This window comes from Bufo gargarizans, chromosome 6 (assembly GCF_014858855.1).
Source record: "Bufo gargarizans isolate SCDJY-AF-19 chromosome 6, ASM1485885v1, whole genome shotgun sequence".
Classification (NCBI taxonomy): Eukaryota; Metazoa; Chordata; class Amphibia; order Anura; family Bufonidae; genus Bufo; species Bufo gargarizans.
The window spans coordinates 97,550,050-97,573,920 of NC_058085.1; the positions used below are offsets into that span (position 1 = coordinate 97,550,050).

The 23,871-nt window shown below is 42.1% G+C and overlaps 1 protein-coding gene across 3 annotated transcripts in view; it reads left to right on the plus strand.

Moving 5' to 3' along the window:
* Positions 1 to 23,871, plus strand: part of LOC122939901 (rho GTPase-activating protein 39-like) — an 85,714-nt gene that overhangs the window by 42,114 nt on the left and 19,729 nt on the right. The window contains exons 1-4 of one of the 3 annotated variants that reach the window (XM_044296109.1): positions 4,126 to 4,253; positions 10,022 to 11,267; positions 14,649 to 15,201; positions 20,112 to 20,204. In XM_044296109.1, coding sequence (XP_044152044.1) covers positions 10,053 to 11,267; positions 14,649 to 15,201; positions 20,112 to 20,204 — 1,861 coding nt within the window. In that variant the 5' untranslated portion in view covers positions 4,126 to 4,253; positions 10,022 to 10,052. Of the gene's footprint in view, positions 1 to 4,125; positions 4,254 to 10,021; positions 11,268 to 14,648; positions 15,202 to 20,111; positions 20,205 to 23,871 lie in introns of those variants that run through there. The other 2 variants (XM_044296107.1, XM_044296108.1) reach the window with 2 other exon arrangements.

Consider the following 23,871-nt stretch of genomic DNA (forward strand, 5'->3'; position numbering starts at 1 on the left):
CATCTGTAGGTGGCACATCTGAACAACAGCCCCTCGGTAATGCAGACAATTGTTAGCACCTCACTGAACAAGCGAATACAGCTGGCAGAAGAATTCATTGTAGTGGAAATATTGACTGTGCACTAAAAATAAATTGTCCGCTTCTGATGAATGGTGCTAATTCTGGGAAGGCCGCCTGAGCGGGCAGCCATTCGAGCCAGTCCTCTTTGTCAATGTATCCAGTGCTAAACATAGAAATAATTAAACAGCAGCTTAAGTTTCAGTAACTATGTCCTGGTGGATGTGGCTAAGAGAAGTTATGAAAAGGCTTTATACCCTATGTAGTTTACATGCTGGTGAACAGTGTGGGGCACATGCAATGTGATGTATAATTACGAAATATTTAGCACCTTTAGGTTTTTTGCTGAGGAAATGACCAGGGGTGGACCTGCCTAATGTGCAAACTATGCATATGCACAGGGGCCCAGTAGATAAAAGCAGCCGTCTTCTAGATTGCATGTAAGGGACGGGACTGATCACTTTCAGGATTCACAGTTGATAGTGTAAAGGCAATGTGTCATCAGAAAATGGCCTATTGCTTAAATCATGTTTTTATGTTGAACATATGTCTAAAAAAAAATAATTGGTGATTGTTATTTTTAATTGGGCATGTCAACATCTAGATGGAAAAAAATAAAATCCTGGAGTTTTTGCACTGGCCACTAAGGCTAATAATTATCTTGGTAAAAATTATTATTAATTACAGATTACTTTACTGCAGTTCTTGTTTGGTTCAAGATTTAGTAGAGATTATGCTGCCAGTATCTCCTATGTGGTAATTACCCCTCAAACTGATCATAGACATTAGATGTGTATCATGTAAACCCGCTGATCTTGGCGGGTTAGTTTGACCTGCATGGTGGCTTTCCAACTCTCCCCAACTGTTGATATCAAGCTTTAGGCATGTTGGATTAAATTGCGCAAGCCTTTTGTTAGTAGGGGGATGGCGTTCTCCCTTTCCCTATTTATTAAGTATGCAAGCTTGGGGAGCTGAGCAGGCCTGTGTACGGGAGGATTAGGAGTGATCGTCAGGCAGTTTTCTCATGTGTATTGGAGGATCGGGAGAGGACGTCGGACAGTTATCTTGTGTATGGGAGGATCGGGTGTGATCGTCCGGCAGTTTTCTCATGTGTATGCAAGGATCAGGAGTGATCGTCGGGCAGTTATGTCATGTTTACAGAAGGATCGGGAGACAACGTCTGGCATTTTTCTCATGTGTATGGGAGGATCAGGAGAGGACGTCGGGCATTTTTCTCATGTGTACGGGAGGATCAGGAGAGGACATCGGGCATTTTTTCTCATGTGTACGGGAGGATCAGGAGAGGGCGTCGGGAAGTTTTCTTATGTGTATGGCCATCTTTATTCTCATGTTAGAACTGGCTCTAGTCTTCTCTTTTACAGTCATCCCCCTGGAGCTACACATGTCAGAACATGGAATGGATAAACTATTTTACCTTTCCACATGTAAAGTATTCATTTTTCATAACAAAATAGTTGGGCCTTGCTAGTAATTATACGCTTTTTGTACTACTCTAAATTTGCTCAAATGTGGGGCTTCACTTACTCATGGTTTCTTCATCAAAGGAATGAGTCACTGAACTGGTCTGTACCAAGATAAAAACTTAACCCTATCCATAGGATAAGAGACAAACATCTGATCAGTGGCTGTCCAACTTCTGGGGCCCTCACCAACCCTGAGAATGGGGGTCCCGTTTCCCCCAAATGAATGTAGCAGCGGTCAAGCATGCGTGCTGCCACTCCATTCTTGTTCTGTGGGACTACTGTATATGTGCAGTGTAAAAGCAGCCTGGTGTGATGCCAAGTGTTATTCTGCAGCTAATGTACTAAAATGTGGAAGATCAACCTATGGATATGGTGAAAGTCTGTCCACTATCACATAGGGGGGAGTTTATCTAAGACTGGCATTTTATGATGGTCTATGATTTCCCTTGGCACTACCATAGGCCTCATCATAAATTAAAGAGGACCTGTTACCATAAAATACAACGTAATCTACAGGTGGCATTTTATAGAGCAGGAGGAGCTGAGCAGATTGATATATGGTTTTATGGGAAAAGATTAAGTAAAAAATGTAATTTATACATTTATATCTCTGCTTTTCTTTTTTTTTTTTTCTACTTCCTGTGAAGAGCTATTGGTACAGGAGGGAGGGGTTATCAGTGATTGACAGCTATCTCTTAGGCATACTTATACACACAATGCTATCAATCACTGATAACCTCCCATTCCTGTTCCAATAACTGGTAGAAAATTGCAAAGATATAAATGTAAAAAACCTGGTTTTACTGAATCTTTTCCCACAAAAAATATATATATCAATCTGCTCAGCTCATCCTGCTGTATAACCAGATATTTTTAGATTGCATTTCATTTTGTGGTGACAGGTCCTCTTTAAAGGGAACCTGTCACTGGGATTTTGTGTATAAAGCTGAGGACATGGGTTGCTAGATGGCCACTAGCACATCCGCAATACCCAGTCCCCATCGCTCTCTGTGCTTTTATTGTGTAAAAAAAAACAATTTTGATACATATGCAAATTAACCTGAGACGAGTCCTGTACATGAGATGAGTCAGGGAGAGGACTCATTTCAGGTTGATTTGCATATGTATCAAATCGTTTTTTTTACACAATGAAAGCATACAGAGCTATGGGGACTGGGTATTGCGGATGTGCTAGCGGCCATCTAGCAGCCCATGTCCTCAGCTCTATGCACAAAATCCCGATGACAGGTTCCCTTTAAGCGCAACTCCAGCAGTCTGTGTGCCTAAGCTGAAATCTACACCGATTTCAGTCTTCTTTTACACCAGAAAATTGGCATAAAAGAAGACAGATATGCTGGGCCCGATCCCTCCTGCCCTCACCATGCCCCCCTTTACAGGAAAGGGCCAGGGACGGCAGAGAAATGCCACTTACGCAAAAAGTTTTGTGCAAGGGATGTTAAACAAAGTCGCAGACACGTTGTTTGTCACTTTTTATGCTCGAAAACTGACATGGGGGTGATGATAAATTCGCCCGCTCACACCTGAGCGTATTCTATAAGCGCTGTTTACAGGTGTTTTTATCGGGCGTTTTTGAGGCGTATTTTGGGGCGTTTTTGTATTTTGGAAATGCGCATCGTACACGCGTTCTTGCCCAGCCTAAAAGAAAGTTTCATGGCTGCTTCTTGGTCAACCACTAGAGGCTGTGGTTGTGGTGGCCATTTTATTGGGAAGTTATCATAATCTTGCCAGCACTGAGCATTATTATACTTGTAAACATAATAAAATGGCATCTTGTATAAAATTTGCGACTTTTGAAGCTTCTTACCTTTTTCCTAAAGTGGCTAGAACAGGGGTGGAGCTTAGCGGGATGGGGTGGCACTTAACGCATGCCGTCCGTTTTTCAGAAACTGCCGTAAGTTATAGCTGAAGTCTACACCACCAGCCCCTAGCTGGTGTAGACTTCAGTTTCTGGCGCATGGAGGGTAAGAGATGTGCCTAATTTATTAAGAGGCATCTCACTCCAGCGCGCAGGGATCAGGACTGATGTATGGGAACGTCAGTCTTGATAAATGTCCCTCCACACGTTTTCCTTTATAGAACATGCTATGGATTTTAATGTCTGTTTTCTGGGTGAGTATAGGTGTTCGGCCGATCTCACAGCCATATAACGTGATTTGCATTAGCGCAGGATGGCGGTGTGTGGTTAGTCTGTTACATAATGGCTCCGTGACATTCCCTGAATAAAGTGCTTTATGTATTTTGCAGCTGTCTAAGTGGATCAGATCTCTAATCTCTCTTGTATAATTCACAGGTATTATCACAGTAAATTCCATATATCCTGTATTACACATAAATCTCCATTAGTAAAGCCGCTGTACGCGTACAACAGATTCCAATAAAGAGTTTGTTTTCCCAACTATAAATAGGGTGGCATTTATTTTTTTCTATTTCCTGAAAGCAGAACATAATAAAACATGTAATTAAAGGCTGACAATGACAGGAAGCGCTATCCTGGGGAGCAGGCGGTAGGGAAAATCATACCAGAGCGCTGTGGTCAGCCTATTTTGAAACCAGGGAGTGAGAGTAAGACTAGGAGGTGTGCTGGAAACAGCGGACTTCATAAAATGAGCAAAGAAGTCCGTGCTGGGCTCATAGTACCCTTCAATGTACAAGAAAAAGCAAGATGTGCAGCAGACAGCCGGTTACTGAAGGTAATAGTGGGGGTAGAGGACACTTCAGCAGGTTGGTAATATCAAGCTGAACAGTTGTGTCTTACAGACCGTCTGGCATGGGGGTGACATTGTATTGATATCATTTGAGATGCATTTAGAATAATGTTATTTTGCTGATTATTCTTCGCTGGTAAAAACGTACCAAGTGTAAATTCGCAAAAAAAATTTGTGCATGTACTGATATTCAGAAAATGCATCTACAATGTGTTTCTACCTAGACTGACTTGGTGTACAGTGGATGACTTGCTTTTAAAGGAAATGTGTAATCAGAAAATAGCCTATTGTTTAAATAGCATTTTATGTTTAATATTTGTAAATTATTTTTGATTATATTTTTAACTGTCAATATCTAGATTTAAACAAAAAAAAACATAAAGCCTTTTGCACTGGCCACTAATCCTAATAGGCGCCACCTCTTGATCTGTACTGTACTGCAGTTACCTGCTTATCTGTCATTCTAATCCTGCCTGTAATGATACCACCTCTGCGTATAGATAAGACAAAATCCACCATTCACAATAGGTGATTGTCAGAGCTTATCTACAGTATTCTTCCCTTGTACAATGACCTCTGCACAGGTCACACAGCATGCCTAGAAAACTCTCCCATAGAAGTCAATGAGGTCCCCTCCTTTCCATTGTGTCTATGGACCATGGGGCTGCCGTAAAGCAATCTTCTTAATGCCGGTAAGAAGAGTTCAGGCAGGATGACCACCCCCATAATCATGTTCAGAAACTAGAATATAAAAATCTGTAATCAGAAAATAAAATCGATTGTTACTATCTGGTTTTAACTGGCAGATAAAAATTTTGTGTAAAATGTCCTTTAAATGAGTAAAATTGTGTAATTACACTTAATTTATTACAAACATGTGAACCTCTATAGACCACACCCCAATGGCAGCCAGATGCGCTATTTAGCGCATGTGTGTTTGCCCCGATTTTCAGCTCCATAGTTGCTCTATAGCTCTTTCAAAGCAATGTAAGAGGCAAAAATGCATTGAATTTTAATTTATATAGCATATGACCAAAAGGAATAGATAGTAAAATAGCCAAATACTACACAAGAGTACTGGACAAGAAAATACACGTATTCTTCCTGTATTCAGAAAGATTTGCTGCTGCTCTTACTAGAATCCTCCAGCAACATCCACCCAGAAATGGTCTATGAATCAGGAGAGGTTTTTTCCTGGGATTTTCATAATTGTGGCAAATCTACAGCATTTTGTAAAAAAAAAAAAAAAAAGAATATCCCTGTGGGTTTGCTCCAACTGTGACATTGGCTTAAAGGGGTTATCCATTTTTCATAGGTAGGTATTAAAATTTGCTTACTTGGCCAGCACTGTACTCCTGGTCCAATTATATGCTCCTGGCGGATTGGCTATAGACCCTACATGGAAATGTCCTGGTGGGCTGATGCCTAGGAGGGCTACCCAAGCCCTCCTCACAGCCGCCAGCCAGGTACATAATGATCTTATTCTCTCTTACACACCTGGCCAGCAGCCGCAGGTGCCCTCTTGAATTCTCAGGACAGCGATACAGCTGAATACTGTGGGGGCAGGTGTCAGTATTTTGTGCTGCACTGTAGTATTTGGTTCAGCTGGGGTGGTATATTGCTCTGCACTATGGTCGCCCTGCCTAATAATTTTTCCTCGCCTTCAGTCAATTTGGATCTGCCTGCAAAATGGGGCCACTTTTAGATCCCAGTCCGCCCCTGCATGCTGTATATTGTGCACATGATCCTAGCATAGTTACAACCAACAGGGCATGCATGAGAATTAATCTCTCGCCACAGCGCTAGCAAAAGCGTTATTCTCATGCATGTAATGTGGGTAATACCCAGGCTAGGATCACGTACACAATTTATGGCATGTGATCCCGAAAGTGCCAGAAGCATATCATTGGACCAGGAGTGCAGCACTAGCCCAGTAAGCAACCGGCCGTGTGCTCCCCACATCAAGGTTGTGGACCTATTCACTTGAGTGGGTCCGCAATCTGGAGCTGTGGTGCGGAATGGAGGCACGGAAGCACTACAGAGTGCTTCCGTGGAGTTTCTTTCCGTGCCTCCGCATCGCAAAAAAAGTTCTATTTTTTTTACGGTGCGGACAGATCACGGACCCATTCAAGTTGAATGGATCTCGATCCGTCCCAGCCGCTGCACGGACGTTGCCTGTGCATTGGGGACCACAAATTGCGGTCATGTGCATGAGGCCTAATTCTGTTGAAATCAGGCACAGCTTACAACATCTATTATTTTTAGTTTATTGTACTACAAATGAGACTGGGGGCATAACTAGTCACCCTTTTTCTGTGTGGAAAATGGGGAGGGAGGGGGATGACTGAATGAAGACTAGAGGTCAAGACCTTCACTTTCCAACCACAGAAGCCGCAAAGCTCTCTAATGCTTTTCTGTAAGGGACAACAATGGCCACTTTCTTTTTCAAATGATTCACAGATGAAGTAAGGCTTGGTTAATAAAGCCTATTTTCAAACACTGATTTATATGGAGGCCAATGGACTATAAACATACTCTTGGTTCCTTAATTCCATTTTACTCTTTTTTTTTTCCCTCTTTTGCTCATATAATTTCTCCCCCCATCATTTTCCTGCTCACGCATCATTCTGCTTTTATGTGGCCCTCATGTGATCTACTGACATTTTCTGAGTTCTTTCTTTTCATCTTTTTTATGCTTTCCTGACTGCTTACGCCTTCCCATCTTAAAATAAAGTTAATAAAGCCTATTTTGGTTAATAAAGCCTATTTTCAAAAACCGATTTATATGGAGGAGCCAATAGACTATAAACATACTATTGGTTCCTTCATTTCATTTTTACTTTTTTTTTTTTTTTTCTTCTCCTCTTTTGCTCACATAATTTCTCCCACCCATCATTTTCCTGCTCAGGCATCATTCTGCTTTTATGTGGCCCTCATGTGATCTACTGACGAGTTCTTTCTTTTCATCTTTTTTTGTGATTTCCTGACTGCTTGCCCGTATCCTTTCCATCCTAAATTTATGTGCAACGTCCCACTAAGGGCCACGTCTGGGGTATCCCTTGCCCCTTAGGAGGTTTTTACTAAATATGTCCCTCTTATAGAGCAAGTAAATGTGACGCAAGCTGCGGTTAAGCAGCAGAAGCACAAGGCTCCCTTTGTAGATGGTAATGTTGGTACCCAGGGATAGGATTGCCAGAGTGGTGCAGGGTGGCCTACAGTCTCTGTAGATGTTATATACACGTTTCACGGTGTTCCTACCTAGATATCCTTGGATCCCAGACGTAATGTGGTCCGAAGCAGTGCAAAAGGGGGTAGTTGAACTTGGATGATGAACAAGTGGAATAAATGGAGTCCAGACTTGTAGTAACGTTGAACAGTTGCTTTTACTTAGCATAAATTGGTAATCCAAACAGCTTCCAAACGATATATTGGTCAGCAGCAGATATTGGCTGAACTTTGGCAGGCAAATACATCTCTGGAACAATCTCAGCTCTGCTATGCGGAAGCTCTCTCAGCTCTTCTATGCTTGGTTGGATAAATAGGAAACTCTTCCTCTTCTGCTGGAACTTAAGTTAGCTGTAGTCTGTCTCTTACTTATAGTCCTAGGAACTTCTTGTCCTGGCTTTAGAGTACCTCAAGCTTCAGCTCAGCTTGGGTGAAGACAATGCAAGCACAGGAGGGGTCAAGCAACCATGTAGATATCGCAGGCAGGGCCTTCAGGCCTAGCAGAGCAGGCAATGCTCTGCTAGCCAGCAGACAATCTCTCCCTAATAAGGGTAGACTAGACACTGACCTCTCACTAACTAAACTCCTCCCTCTAGTTACAGGGAAGCTAATACTGCCAATGTTGCTGCCGCCACCTGCTGGTGGACCAGGTTATTACACTTGAACATAACAGTTTCAGGAATAAATATGCACGTTATTAAGTGATGACATGAAATACAATAGATGTTATACATTAGCACATAGGAGATGGTAGCAAGGCGCCAAAAGAAGTGGTAATGGCACTCCGGGTCATTACATTTTTACTTGATGTTCTCATTTTTATCGCTTGCCCCTTCTTTGCAATATCTTTTGCTGACATTATACCTGACAGGAAATGTTTATGAGAAAATGAGTCTTAGGGCCCGTTCACACAACATTTTTGGTCTGTTTTTCACCTAAGGGTATGTTCACATGACAGATTTTGTAAATGCGCTGAAAAAAATCGAGATCCGCATTGATTTTCTGCTCTATTTTGGTGTCTTTCTTTCACAGCTTCCTATTTTTTTCAGCTTCACATTCATTTCAATGGGAGAATCAGCGCATATTCCACTCCAAGATAGAGCATGCTGCTTCTTCTTTTCCATGCTATTTTTTTTCAGCGTGGAGAAAAAGCAAGTTGTGTCCTATTGCCTCCTATTTAAATGAATGTGTGGCTTTTTAGGGGCGGAACGTGTGAAAAACAGTGCCGAAAAACGTAGTGTGAACCAGCCCTAAGGGGTTTGTCTGTCTGTGAATACGTATAGAGGCTGAAGCTTCATTGAGGGTTTTAACCAATCAGTCAGTAGTCTGTATGAGGTCACACGACTGACCAATCAGTTTTCTGCATGTAGAGGAGCCAACTAAATTATGTATTCTAGGTGGATGTTCAGATCCTCCTGCTACAAAAGACACCAGTATTATAAATAGCCCTTGATAAGTGGGGGTTGGACTTGTTACAGACTTCAAATTACTCTTCTAGGGGCTACAAACCCTAAAAAATCTTCCAAAACAGTCATTAATGTTAAAGCAATACTTAAGTCCAAGAAGAAAATTGTCTTTTAACAGGGGAGTAAAATTTACATTTACCTGGTTCCATCCTTTTAATCTTTTCAGCTGCAGATCCACTGATTCATGGACTCCTCTTCTGTCATCCAAGATGGCCACAACACTTCTCAGACTAAAGCATACTACATTTTTGATAGTCCAAGATACTTCCTGCTGCCCCCGTATTGGCCAGTGCTTTTCACGTGAGCAGTGCTAGCCAATCTGAGGACAGGGCCATGCAATCAGGAAGTGTCCTGGACCACCAAACGCACAGTGTGCATCAGATACACTAAGTAGCGGTGCAGCCATCTTGGATGGAGTTTGGGAAATAGCCAATCTGCAGCTGAAAAACAGGGCACCAAGTAAGTCTAGAAAGATGTATTTTGGTAATAGTGTAACCTAGTTTTGTGCAATACTTTAGGCTACCAGTGTTTCCTACCCCCTCTACAGTGGTATTAACAGAAGTGTATCATAACAAAAGCTTGATTGTGGCCTTTAAACCTAGCTCTATTTATCAGGCTGCTATTTCCTGTTGTCCACATTCGGGTGGTTCCACCCTGCTCAGCCTCTGCCAGGCAATTGTGTGAGAATTGAGTTGGGAACAGTACAAGAATCCCATTGTTGCCATAATCTGACGGCGGATACACAAAGGCCTGAGTGTGAAGGACTTGTTCTGACATAACAACTCCATAGCTTTCCTGATTTCACCAATTTTATGAGCCTCATGTCTCCTATGGTTTTTAAAATAGACTAGAGCACCATAATTAGGGTTGTACAATAAATGGTTCTCCTAAAGTTCACGCCACTAAAACAAATCTGGGTGAACATGTACTGAAGCAAATAAAACTAGCTCTAATAATAGTCAATGTATGTATTCCCAGTTATCTATTACAAGTTAGGGATTGGAGATATATTTCTCTCTTACTCCATTTACAATTTACTATTTATATGTTTCTTTACTGCAGATGGCAACCTGTTCCTGGAACCAAGGCAGCGATGCTAGTGAAAGTGAACAGTTTGAGACAAATTCCAGTATCTCCGACCGGTACACCTCTTCAAAGTAGCAACCCAAAAAATTCTTTAGGCAAAGCAGCTGGATATGCCCATGTCCAGGCCACCTCTATGCAAGTAAAACCTGGAGTTGATACAAAACAATCAATGCAAGTAAAGAAAACAGATAATGGTGTATTCTGTCTTGTCTTGACTAATGGGGCCACATGTCAAACTCCACAGAGGACTCCTACAGGGACACTGCAGCCCTCCTCCCCTAGGTATGGCTCCCCACCACCTATATATGATGAGCCGTCTTTAGAGTCTCCGATTTATGATGAGCCACCTGCTGATATGGACTTTGAGAGCACAACTGTACAATCACTTTCACCACCATTATCACCGACTAACAGTTTGCAGAGCTATTCACAGACTCCAAAACTTCTGCCCTACCCAAGTCATTCAAACAAACACAAGAGGAACCCTTCTACTACGGAATACAGCCCAGCAGGCAGGGAGTATATAAAGCACATGGTCAATGTTGACCAATCCTCTAAACAAACTATTTCTCCCACTGGATCACTTGATGTCCATCCTAAACAGCAACCTGGTCCATTGGCTTTAAAAGACAGCTTTAAGCATTCTTGGAGAGTCTTGGAAGCTAATGTTCTCAAGAACATGGAGGCTCACCATAACAGGCAAAATAGTCTTCCGCAAGATTACCCAACAGTGGTAAGTCAACAGGACTCTGGTTATTCCACAGGCCCCTCTCCTAGCTTGAGAAAACGGAAAGGTAGAAGACAAGGCACAGCTCAGATAAGGCCTGGTTCAGTGGGCAGCAGCAGTGAACTCAATGCACTAAATGATAAACTAATTGCAGAAATGAGGTCAGTAGTCTGCAGAACGCCTGCAGTAAGGGGCAGCAAGACTAGCTTGGACACAGACATGATAGAAAACATTGCCCCAGACAATAACAAGGTCCGGTTTCAGACGGACTCCTTAAAAAATTGCGTAGGCAGAGGGTCGAGGGATGACCTCACATCGAGCAGTAGGTCTCTGTACAGACTTGGACCTGAAGTAAGAGATTGTAAAGGCGAAGTAAATACTCAACCAGAAGTGGTACGACAAAAACGGACCTATGAGAAAATGGACTTTGTGGAGAAGAAGGTCACAAGCCAGATAAGTTTACTCTCAACAGAATCGACAAGAACAGCATCACAGGTACTTTATTTTCTTGTCATATAATAGGCCTGTTTTAACACTGTTGGCATCAGTTCTGGCAGGCTGTTCTCTGTCATCTGCATCCGTCATTGCCAGATGTTACTGGAAAGCCCGTTGGCCCCATTGACTATAATGGGGTCCAGCGGAGATTCGGCCGCTCGCTACACGGCAAATATGTTCTCTGCCAGAACAGTCTGCTGGAACTAATGCTGTTAGTGTGAAACAGGTCTTACTGAAGAAATACTCCAGCATTGAGAGGAATTGACACAAATTGTTTATTTTTATTTCTTTAATGTATTCTATCCTGAAATTCCATCTTGAAATTGCTCGACATTACAGGCCCAAAACCTATGTTGTAACAGCCAGGTTTTGATGATACTTCCTGTTCTGATTTCTGTTGGTTGCTTTGAAGATCCTGAAAGGATAGGGTCACACTGAATTTTTGGATGAGGTTTTGAGGCAGATTCTGGTGCAGGTTTTTCACCCAAAGCCACAAATATATTTAAAATGAATCAAAAGGAAGGGCTTAAACTTCTCCTTCCTGCTGGATCCACTTCTGGCTTTGGCTGGAAAATCTGCCATAAATCCTCCTAAAAAATACTGTGTGTGGACCTACCTTTAGGCCAGCTTCAGACAAGTATTCAGTCCGAGAAACATGTTCTCTGTGAGAGCAGTTCTGGGTTTACTGTCAGCCATGCCATGTGCGGTTGGTGCTGAACATGCAGGCTCATGTTGAGGAGCTGAACTTGTTACATGAGGCGGTTGTTTTTGACTTAGGTGCGGTCATTAACTTTCCACTGCTGGAGGGACATGCCAAATATTTCAAGGTGAAACACTACAGGTTCTCACAGTTTGTTACGCTGTCAGGTTTCCTTCTACAAGATGTACAGGTTGAGCCGGTTATTGGTGTCGCCTGGTTTAAAGCTAAAAATCAAAATATTTTATGTGTATTGTGGACTCTAGATACAGAAGTGCACAGATTTCATAACTATTATTATTGTGTTATACTAGCATTCCTATACCCCACAAAGGTCACTACAGATATTAGATAAATTAAACGATTGTTTCATGTTTTCCCCAATTATGCTGAATTAAATCAGGTTTCCATTCACTGCCAGAAAGCAGAAATGGTCATAAATGAAAACTGAAAGTATATTAGTTGCACAGCTTTTCAGAATATGATGACTAAGCTGTAATTACGTATATACAGGAAGCCCCTTTAACTATTACAATGATTAATGCACTTTTTGTGAGCTACCAGTCATGATAACATGGAGTTCAGCGCATTGACCTTCCATGTCTTTAGCCATTCACTCAGCTTTGTGCAGCGCTTCCTGTGTCACGTCCTGCCCTGCTTCATTTACATCATTTACTTTTTTATAACATCTTGCTTCGACGTCCTAGTTGTTGATCCATATAATCATCTTAACAATCCATTATCTGGTGGATGACTCATCCCTTATGTCTGTGGCCATTTTAAAAAGCTCCTGTATTACGATGTGTTTAGGCAAGCCCTGGGAGCATATACTACTGTATAGCAGAAAGTGCCTGTCTATTGTAACAGATGTGGCACATGTTCTTTTCACTGGCCTGTAGAGATCACTTTCCAGAAGTTATCTTATTATCGTCATATGCAGGATTGCAATGAAAGAGAGCACCTCTTTATAAGATAACACAGGATCTGGATCTGTTTCATAATAGGTAATGGTCACAGCTCATCTTCTCCCCTCACTGCACAATGACCTCTGCGCAGGTCACAGAGCATGCCCCGAACATTCTTCCAGACAAGTCACTTGACTCCTCTCCAGTGTACAGGTTATTATGGTCTTTCTGAGCAGAATGAAATGTTCATTTACTAGTTACGACTGCTGGGCTCCTCATAGGCACCTGAAAAATTATGAGTTTGGATCAGTGAGTGGTCCACACGAGGAAGTCATCCATGCAGCTGTCGTAAACATCCACCCACAGATACGTTCTCTAGTATAAATTTTTTAAGCTTACATGGCAAGACAAATCATTTGTGGATTTAGGAAAACTTGAATCATCATAGGAATTAATGATGGATTCCAATACCCTGGCATGCTTAGGAACCAATCAGCCATGTCTTGTGAAACATCCTGTATATCTGGGTGATGGGGGCAGTCAGACCTGTCACATCTGAGAGTAGAAAAAACCTGGGTATTTAAATTAGGAAAATAATCTAGTTTATCCCGCTTCTGTAGTTTCCCAGAAATGGCATGACCCATCCATGATATAGGTGATGAATGTCTGATCCTCTACCAATTGGTAAACTGGTCCCGAGCCCCACATTCCCCCTGTTTAAATGAAATTGCAGTTTGAGGAATAAACCGTTTACAAGCCTATAGGTGGCCATACACATCAGTCTAAAGTTGATAGTTGATCAAATGGACAATTTCAACCAAAATGAACGTTCTTTGGTTGAAATTTAACAATGAACGATCGATGACTGACCATTATTGTCTGAAAAGAAGGTCTTTCTTTGAAAGAACTTTCACAGAAAAATCTTTCATCCATTGTGTATGGACAATTTGAAAAATTATAATGGTCAATATGGACTAATGTATGGTCGTGTCTTCAAAAGGAACGTTCTCCAGCTGTTTGTTCAACTATCAACCAACTTCTACCTAATGTGTATGGCCACTTACACTTCTGCTGTAGAAGAGAAGTTAAGGCCTCTTGCACACAGCCGTTGTGCATCCGTTCCGACCGGGAGGGTTCGAGACCCATTCAACTTGAAAGGGTCCGTGATTCGTCCATACCGCAAAAAAAAGTTCAATTTTTTTGCAGTGTGGAGGCACGGGCAGAAACACCACGGAAGCACTCTGTAGTGCTTCCGCGGGGTTCTGATCCGTGCTTCCGTTCCGCATCTCTGTGATTGCAGACCCATTCAAGTGAATTCAAATGCACAAGGGCCGGTGCCCGTGTATTGCGGACCCGCCGTATGTGGGCCGCAATACAGCCACGGGCACACAAAGTTCTGTGCAAGAGGCCTAACAAGGAGAAGTGCTTTTACTTGATTGCCAGCAGAGGAGACCAAATTTACTTTACACTGTAGTTATTTTTGTTATTTTGCTGTTTATTTTACATTTGCATACAATATAGGTGTGCTGAATAATTAAAATCAATCTGTTCAGCCACTCATATGTCAGCATCTTGTTAGCGATAGGTCCTTCATTTCTGGATGCATGTATAACATTTCATGTATTTGTTTTCCCTCACTTAAGTTTTTTCACTATAGGATAAAAAAAGATATGTCTGGTTATTTTTCATTGAAGTTTTTATATTGGCATAGCCGAGGTTTACCCACTGAAGTTTTGTGCTTCGCATTGCATCGCCTAAACGAATTTCTTCTGATTGCAGAGTGGCACTCTGGAGGGAAATCCTACATGTGACAGTCGGGGGCAGACAACCTTTGGGTCTGGATATCAGTTTCCTTATACCACTCTTAAGAAACCACTTTCCCAAACCAGCATGGCGGACTGGGCTTCAAAGAACCTCAACATGCACAAACAGGGAATCTTCCGCAGGAGAATCTCGATCTCCAATATGCTGTCTTGGAATGGCGGGTCCATCAAGAAGCCCATGTTGATCACTAGCAATCGAGTCATCAAGAAAGAAGCCTGTGAAATGTTCAAGCTTGTTCAGATTTACATGGGAGACCGTCAGGGCCGGACAGACAGAAACCAAGTGGCTTTAGTTTTGGTGACTAAATGTTGGACGGTGCAAGGCTTGCGGGATGAACTGTACATGCAACTGGTGAGACAGACCACCAACAACATGTCTCACAGAAGCCTGTCTTTAGGATGGGAACTTATTGCCATCAGTTTGGGGTTTTTCTCCCCATCGCCAAAGTTTCAGTCATACTTGGAAGGTTACATCTACAGGCATCTGGAAGAAGCCAGTGATCAAAACAGTAAGTGTTTCTATAGGTTTTATTTATTTATTTTTTTACTAATCTTGCGCCTGATTTCTTGTGATCTAGCAGATTATACTACATATTATGTGCGCTATATGCAAGACATAATTTTTCCACAAAAAATTATATTCTACACCGATTTGACTTGTTTCATAGGAAGAGGCTTTCTGCTGGGGAGGAATGCTGGAATGTGTAGATTGATAAGGAAAGAATAGTCCAATTGTAGATAACCTCCATGGTAATAAAAAGTAACTTCCTCACTGAAGTTTTGCTTTCAGAAACAAGCATGTGTATTGTGAGGCTACTTTCACACTCGCGTTTGGTGCGGATCCGTCATGGATCTGCACAAACGCATCCGTTCAGATAATACAACCGCATGCATCCGTTCAGAACGGATCCGTTTGTATTATCTGTAACATAGCCAAGACGGATCCGTCTTCGACACCATTGAAAGTCGATGGGGGACGGATCCGTTTTCTATTGTGCCATATTGTGTCAGTGAAAACGGATCCGTCCTGACACACAATGTAAGTCAATGGGGACGGATCAGTTTTCACTTACACAATATGGCACAATAGAAAACGTATCCGTCCCCCATTGATTTTCAATGGTGTTCAAGACGGATTCGTCTTCAGTTTGGCTCAGTTCAAAGCGGAATGGAGTCTGATCGGAGGCAAACTGATGCATTCTGAGTGGATCCTTTTCCATTCTGAATGCATTACGGGCAAAACTGATCCGTTTTGGACCGCTTGTGAGATCCTCTCACAAACGGAAACCAAAACGCCAGTGTGAAAGTAGCCTAAGAAGGTACCTGACCATCATGTTACTACTGAGGACGATGAGCAGGGATCACTACAAGGGTAACATGAAGCTCCTGGGCCCCATGTACACAGTGTAACCCTTCTCCCCACCATGACTGATTCCTGTGCATCCCTATAGGAACATAACTATAATTCGGAGGGCCCAACAGCAATATTAGATTGGGGCACCCACCACCTAGTATAAGAAAAGTAAAACAGCAGCATAAGTAGCAACAATTAAAGTTATGTATTATAGCACCATTTATATCAGAAAACCCACATTATAGCAAAAATCCACTGTATCGTTATTCCCCATATAAAAGGTACAATGTTCTAGCACCTGACTGGGTTGTCCCAACCCCTGGGCTCCATGGCAAGTGCTATGTTTGCTATAGTTATAGTTATTGCCTTGACACATGTGGCTCCTACCATTAGGGTAGGTTCAGACATAGATTTTTAGTGCCGATTATCTGCACTTTGGTGGTTTTTTTTGTTTAGTTTTTGCACCTGCCTTTTTTGTGCTATTTTTGCGGTAAAAGCACCAGCTCCAGATGTTAGTTCAAGGTCTTTGGGAAAAAATGGGTGGATGCAATGTGTCACAGGTAAATATTACACGGTGTGAATGTTACTGGTATCAGACGCTATAATCTGCTGCCAGTCTGTCATCGGGTAGCACTTCCCCGCTCTAATGTGGTTGCTGGAATGACCTAGGAAGAAGTACGGGTATACACGGAAACCGCCTCTTACTATTTATAAGCACTGTAATTACCCAGCAGCTTTGTATCTGGAGCAGACGCACGGGAGGAGACATTCCAGGAGGTCTGAGCAACGTTTCCAACAACCGTTTTATTCATCGCTCATCGAGATAAAGATGAATAGACCTGACTGACCCAGTTTCATCTGGACGTACAGTTCTGATCATGGAGGAAGGTGCTGTGATTGACCACCAGATAATTTAGCAAAGAACTTAACCCGTCCCTCCAATGTGAAGGCCTTTTTACACGGGTCGATTATCGGGAACAAACCTTCGTACGAACGCTTTTTCCAAATAGTCGGCCCATGTAAAGCTGATGCCATCCATCAGGTGGAAGCATCGTTGATGTGGCCTGTTACACTGCCTGATGTTTGAACTGGACTGGCGGCAATAAATGCACTGATCAGAGCTCGTTTGCATCAGCTTATTACACAGCCTGAAGCAAAGATATATGGAGGAGAAAGGATCGTTATCGCAGTCTTTCCTTCCCCATTCATTTCTATTGATTAGGGCTCATGCACACCACAGTGATCGGCCCGGGAAGCATGGTCCGTATATCGGCCGCATCTCCCGGGCTGACTTCAGCTGACCTGACCCAAACTGACTGCGTCCTAGTGATTTATAATACAGTCCGTTTGGGTCAGGGGAGCCGCAGTCAGCCCGGGAGATGCGACCGACACATGGACTAATCACTGTCATGTGGATGAGCTCTTATCGACAGCACATCCCTGCAGGGATTATGCAGGACTATGTACGGCTGACAGTCAGCCATCTTTTATTCTGATAAAATGTGCAATTTCGCTGACAAACAAGTCTTTCTTTATTTTCGCCCCTCCTGTTGTGCACTTCAGTGGGTGCAATTGCAGCTCTATATGTGGATGGCATGTTCTCTCTAAATGCCTAGAATATGTACTTGCAGCATAGAATATAGACGGATTTTATTATTTTCTTTGTCATATTTCGTTGTAGCTTTTTCTTTTTAGTTGGAGGAGTTTTATATAAATGGGGTTTTATCTCTCTGACTTTTATTTCTATCATGGTATATTCTCTGTAGGGGTTTAGTTCCTATCCCATCTTGCTGACTTTACATTTTGGATAACATTGTCTGTATGCCATAAAATGAACCCCGTTATGGAAGGAAAAGGGTGTCCATGAAACTATGTCATCTACAGCACAAAGCAGAACTGTATGTTTGTGTGTAGAAATATGGGTATCATATTTGGGTATATATATATATATATATATATATATATATATATATATAATATGGGTATATATAAGTATATCGCAGTCATATATACTGCATGCACACGGGAAATTCGGGAAGAATAGCAATCTACGGTATAAGTCAGACAATACGTTACTTTTTGAATAAAAACCTACCATACTTTTTAGCATAAAAAACAGTACAGCATGCTTTTTGTAAGACAGAAATGCACCAATAACCTGAAACGCGGCATACTCTATTTGACCGCTAATGTGTCTGAGCATTTACAATGGTTTTTGTGTGATGTGAAGTGAAGGGTGCACAGAGTTTTGCATGATCTATAAGCCATTTCAAGCTAACACATTGTGTAATATGAGTTGTGGGAAATCAAACTAATGTATTACCCTGCCTGTGCCTGCAAGTGACCCTAGTTTGCTATTATAAGTCTGCGCTGTGAAGTTGTTACACAATGTCTTGTCTTGTGGATTTTAGAGCTCTTTGTGTCCTATGTCGTCATTGTATGTCTGTATAACTTGCCCTTGCTTGCCGGCACTAAGCTTGGATGAGAAGGTAAGGATGACTGATTTCTATCCCATGTTCCTCCTGGTTACATAATTTAAAAAATATATATATTTTCCCTTTGATTTCCACCTGTAAAGATTATATATATATATATATATATATATATATATATATATATATATATATATATATATAAAAGGTTTGTGAGCACTTGTGATAGTGATGACACACCGTAGAAAATTGTATACAGCCTTTTAAAGGGTTTGTCCAATTTTATGTATAAAAAAAGTGTAATCATGGCTGCATTTACTGTAGTCTGTTTATAAGGGAGTACACAGCCAGATGCTATCCAGATCGGGTTGCGCAGAGGTGTCCGTCATATTGAAAAAGGGGGCTACATGCAGCTCTATTTTTCCCCATCATAAGAAAGAATCTGCAACAATGGCTCCAAACACAGGTGAAACCTAAGGCTAGTTTTACACTAGCATTAGACATCTTCAGCAGGCTGTTCCAACAGGGAGCAGCCTGCCAGAGCTGTCTGGATTCAGCACTGCCCGATGCTAGCTCACACCTGCCGGACCCATTCACTATAATGGGGACCGGAGGAAATGTAGCTGCAACCCCGCAAACATGCCAAGAATCGGCCGGATGATAATCACTGCGCCCATGTACCGGGTTGTGGCCGGATCTCTACCAGTCCCCGGCAGTGACTGGATCTGCAAAACGCAGATGTGAAACAGGCCTAAATCTGTACAAGTCTTCATACTCCACGTGTAAACATTCTGTAGCCCAATTCTCTTGTTAAAAAGAGTGTATCATGACATGTCTGATTAGCTTTGAAGGGTTTGGATAGGCCATCAATAGGCCATTAATATTTGTTAGGTGGTGGTCTGACTCTTGCCACCCTTCAAACTGCTGCTGCCCCTCCAAATAGCCAATCAGCCTAAAGATAGCCCATCAGTTACGGTATGTTTCCTCCTTACATTCAATGCTGCCTTCATTTAAGGCCTCATGCACACGACCGTTGTTTTGGTCCACATCCGAGCCGCAGTTTTTGCGGCTTGGATGCGGACCCTCTCACTTCAATGGGGCAGCAAAAAATGCAGACAGCACTCCGTGTGCTGTCCGCATCTGTTGCTCCGTTCCGTGGTCCACAAAAAAAATATAACCCGTCCTATTCTTGTCCGTTTTGCGGACAAGAATAGGCAGTTATATTAATGGCTGTCCGTGCCGTTCCGCAAATTGCGGAACGCGCACAGATGCCATCCGTGTTTTGCGGATCCTCAATTTGCGGACAGCAAAACACACAGCGGTCGTGTGCATGTAGCCTTATACATTGGGAGACTTTTTTTTTTATAGACTTGGGTCTACACAGAAGATTTTACAAGACATGGATCAAGCAGCAGTAACTCTGAAATGTTGTAAGAGTGACAGGAGGACAAATAATTCTGCATTAGTTGATCCCAGAGTAACTGTGGGGTGAAATTGCAGGATGCTGCCCATCCATTGATCACATTATGTCATCAGCAACATGATGTAGTTGTCACTTGATTCATGGTCAAGTTTAGGTCTCGTGTTATCTTGACAGAGGTTCAGTAGCTGAACTGATGATTTCTGTTTGCAGTTAACCAGCGGATTCGGGAAGCTCAGGAACTGAAATCAAAGAAAAACTCAAAATCCCTGAAAAAGAGGAAACAAAATGTGGATGAGGAGGAAGGTAAATACTAAATGAGCTTCTAAAAGTTCAGTCTCCTGACACCCGGGTGATGTATATCGATCTGCCTGCTCATGTCTGACTATGTGTATGTTTTGTGGGCCAGGAATGGACTTCTGTTGCATTGTTTGTGCAGTTTTCAGATTTTTGTACTAACCTATAACTGCATGCATTTGACAGTAATGAACTCAACACAACATACACATAATTATGAGTTATTTAACTAGCCGTTGTGGACGGACAGATGGCGACTGCTTCATGAAAGGTGATTGTGGTACCTAATAATCCAGTGGTCAAATGTGTCATATTTAGAGATGAGTGAATTTCATGTTATGAAATTCGTTCACGCTTCGTTTGGTAGTAAAAGCAGAATTGCGTTATGGATTCCGTTACCACGGACCATAACGCAATTCTATGACGAAATGCATAACGGAATGCCTTTAGAGGCATTCCGATATTCAGTCTGTCATAATAGAAGTCTATGGCCTGCATGGGGAGGACAAAGGGCTGATCCGTTGTGCAGGCCATAGACTTCTATTATGACAGACTGAATATCGGAATGCCTCTAAAGGCATTCCATTATACATTCCGTTATAGCATTGTGTTATGGTCCGTGGTAACGGAATCCATAACGCAATTCTGCTTTTACCACCAAACGAAGTGTGAACGAATTTCAAAATATCTCATCTGATCTTTTATTTACCTCATGTATGGCTAATGAAAGCCAACACACAAGAAGCCCTGAAGATCTAGGGGTTTGTGCAACTGTTACTCACACTGGGGGCTGAATGAGCACATCTTCGGTACTCTTAGGATTCTCATTTTGCCAGTCATGTGTTGGTCAGAGCTCCAGGGCCCCATTGCAAAATATGGATTGAGGCCTGCAACTTACCACATGCCTTTTTGTGTAGCAGAGTAGTCTTTAGGCCTCATTGGATACCAGGGTCTGGGTATAACTGCAACCTCAGTACTTCCTATTGTTACACCCCTGATACTGGTTGTTTTGGGGATTTGTGTGTGTTCTAAATCCCCAGCCTTTATTGGGTTGATTGAGAAGACAGATGTCAGACTGAACAGTCCGGCCCTCTTCACACTGGCATCATGGCTTCATGACAGATCCTTTAGCATCCATTTTACAAATCACTTTTTGTTTCCCACGTTGACATGAAGTACCTGTCAGGTTTTATGGTTTTTTTCTCCCCCCCCCCCCCGTGTAAGTAGCCAGTATTATGTGTTATGCCAAATGATCCTGACTGGCAAAAAGCACAGGGAACATGAGGGAAACAAATTGTGTGAGTAGAGGCATACTTGAATATTTTTGTTCAGTCGTTTGGTTTATATTTGGTGCCTGGAGATGGGACAATGGGAGTCACACAAGGTCCTTGGACAGGAAGGTGCTCCAGTTGGTCTTGCTTTGTGGTTATGTGGTCACAATTGCTGTGTAGTTTTAGATTTCCTCCTCCATTGTGATTAGTAGCTTCCTTAGCAATCAGAGGCACCCTCATCCAGCTAAGGAACATCAGAGAAGTCCCCATGTTATGCCCAAAGGTTTGAAAATCACTTGTATCAACAAGATGCAGATTTTTATGTTTTTTCTTATTAACTCTAGTTTTTAATGTCCAGAGCAGACATTTGGTGGCAGATCTGTTAGTATTGTCTCAGAAACAGGTTCTGGAGCCATATAAAATATATTATGATTATTATTCAATTAATTAAATTATTATTTACACATTTTTTTCAACATAATGTAAAAATGTTGCCTGACTTTTCCATAACTGTAACAATCAGCACATTGCCATCTACATTTTGGCTAACAAAATTGAAAAGGGTCTTAAATGCCTCCATCCTTGATGAACACAAAAAAGTTGTATGAATACAGCTTCAGAGCCTTAGGGCTGTTTCACACGAGCGGATGCCGTGCGTGACATCCGCTCCGTGAATGACAGCCAAGACCCGATGCAGACTGCAAAGGCACGGAGTATTAACATGACTGTTAATGCTCCGTGCCTCTCTGTAACCTCTTTACTACGAAATCACAGTGACCACTTTATCTCACTGTGATTTCGTAGTAAAGAGGTCACAGAGAGGCACGGAGCATTATCAATCATATTAATGCTCCGTGCCTCTGCAGTCTGCATCGGGTCTTGGCTGTCATTCACGGAGCGGATGTCACGCACGGCATCCGCTCGTGTGAAACAGCCCTTAAAGGGAATGTTTCATCAGAAAATTAGCCATAGTTTTAAACAAGTTTTTATGTTAAACATATCTTTGAGAAGCCATGATTTTTTTCCCCCCATCTTTTTATCTGCATTTAAAAAAATTAAAAATAAAAATCCTGCAGTTTGGCTAGTTAGCCTAATAATATGACAGCACTTTAGAGGAGAACAGCCGCTACCTCATTATCATGACAGGCTGGTCTACTCTGAATAGATAACACAGGACCACCTTTCACAGTAGGTGATGGGCACAACTCCCCCTCCCTCCGCACAATGGCCTCGGCATTGATCACAGAGCATGCCCAACACTCTTTTCCCATTTAGGGTCCATTCACACGTCCGTTTTTTCTTTCCTGATCTGTTCCGTTTTTTGCGGAACAGATCAGGACCAGATCTGGACCCATTCATTTTCAATGGGTCCTGGAAAAAATCGGACAGCACAATGTGTGCTGTCCATTTCCGTTGTTCCGTTCCGCATGTCCGTTTAAATATAAAACATGTCCTATTATGTTCCGCAAAAATCGGATCCTGGTACAATGCAAAAGTCAATGGATCCGCAAAAAACGGAAGACATTCGGATGTCATTCCGTATGTCATCCGTTTTTTGCGGATTCCGTTCCTGGAAACACATAACAAATTTTTATTTTTTTTACATTTTTTTTTCAATGAATTCCAAACAACTTTATTTGATTATTGAAATTTATACATGTTTCAGTTTTTTGCGGATCCGCAAAAAACGGATGACATACGGAAACATTTTCAGGAACAACGGATCCGCAAAAAACGGACCGAAAATCGGGATATAGGAAAATACTGACGTGTGAATGTAGCCTAAAGGCAACAAGTCCTCCCCAGATTACAGTTCCTATGGGCCATGTGGCTGCTGTAAAGATGACTGTCCCCATGATCTTGGATGAAAAATAGAATAATCTATAGTGGGAAAATAAAAACAGATTAGAACATATGTTTATTACGATCTGGTTTTAATGAATGAAATGAATATAGGTGATACATTCCCTTTAACATACTGAGTTATATAAATTAGAATAATTCTTATGGTGCCCATATAGCTTTATCAGCTGCTGACCAAATGCTCATTCATTCGACAGTTGTTCTTCCCTACAACTCCCAATACACATGCATGCTCGACTGAGCGTTCATGTGTTTTCAACGGGAGAGAGGAGTAAGCCGCTGCTAGACATCGGCCTATATCCTGTGTGGAAAAAAGGATCAAGCATGTTGAAACGTACACATGCCAGATCCTTCATCTGCCATCAGGGGAAAGTCAGGACACCCCCATACACAGGAGATACTTGAGTGATCTTGCCAGGCCCGGTGGGTATGGTTACCTTTTAGAAATTATCTTCTTAGTGACCATTAACGACAGTGGTTGGATTCAGGTGCAGAGAGGGAATAAGCTATGCCAGACAACTCTGATGGGCACATTGAAATCC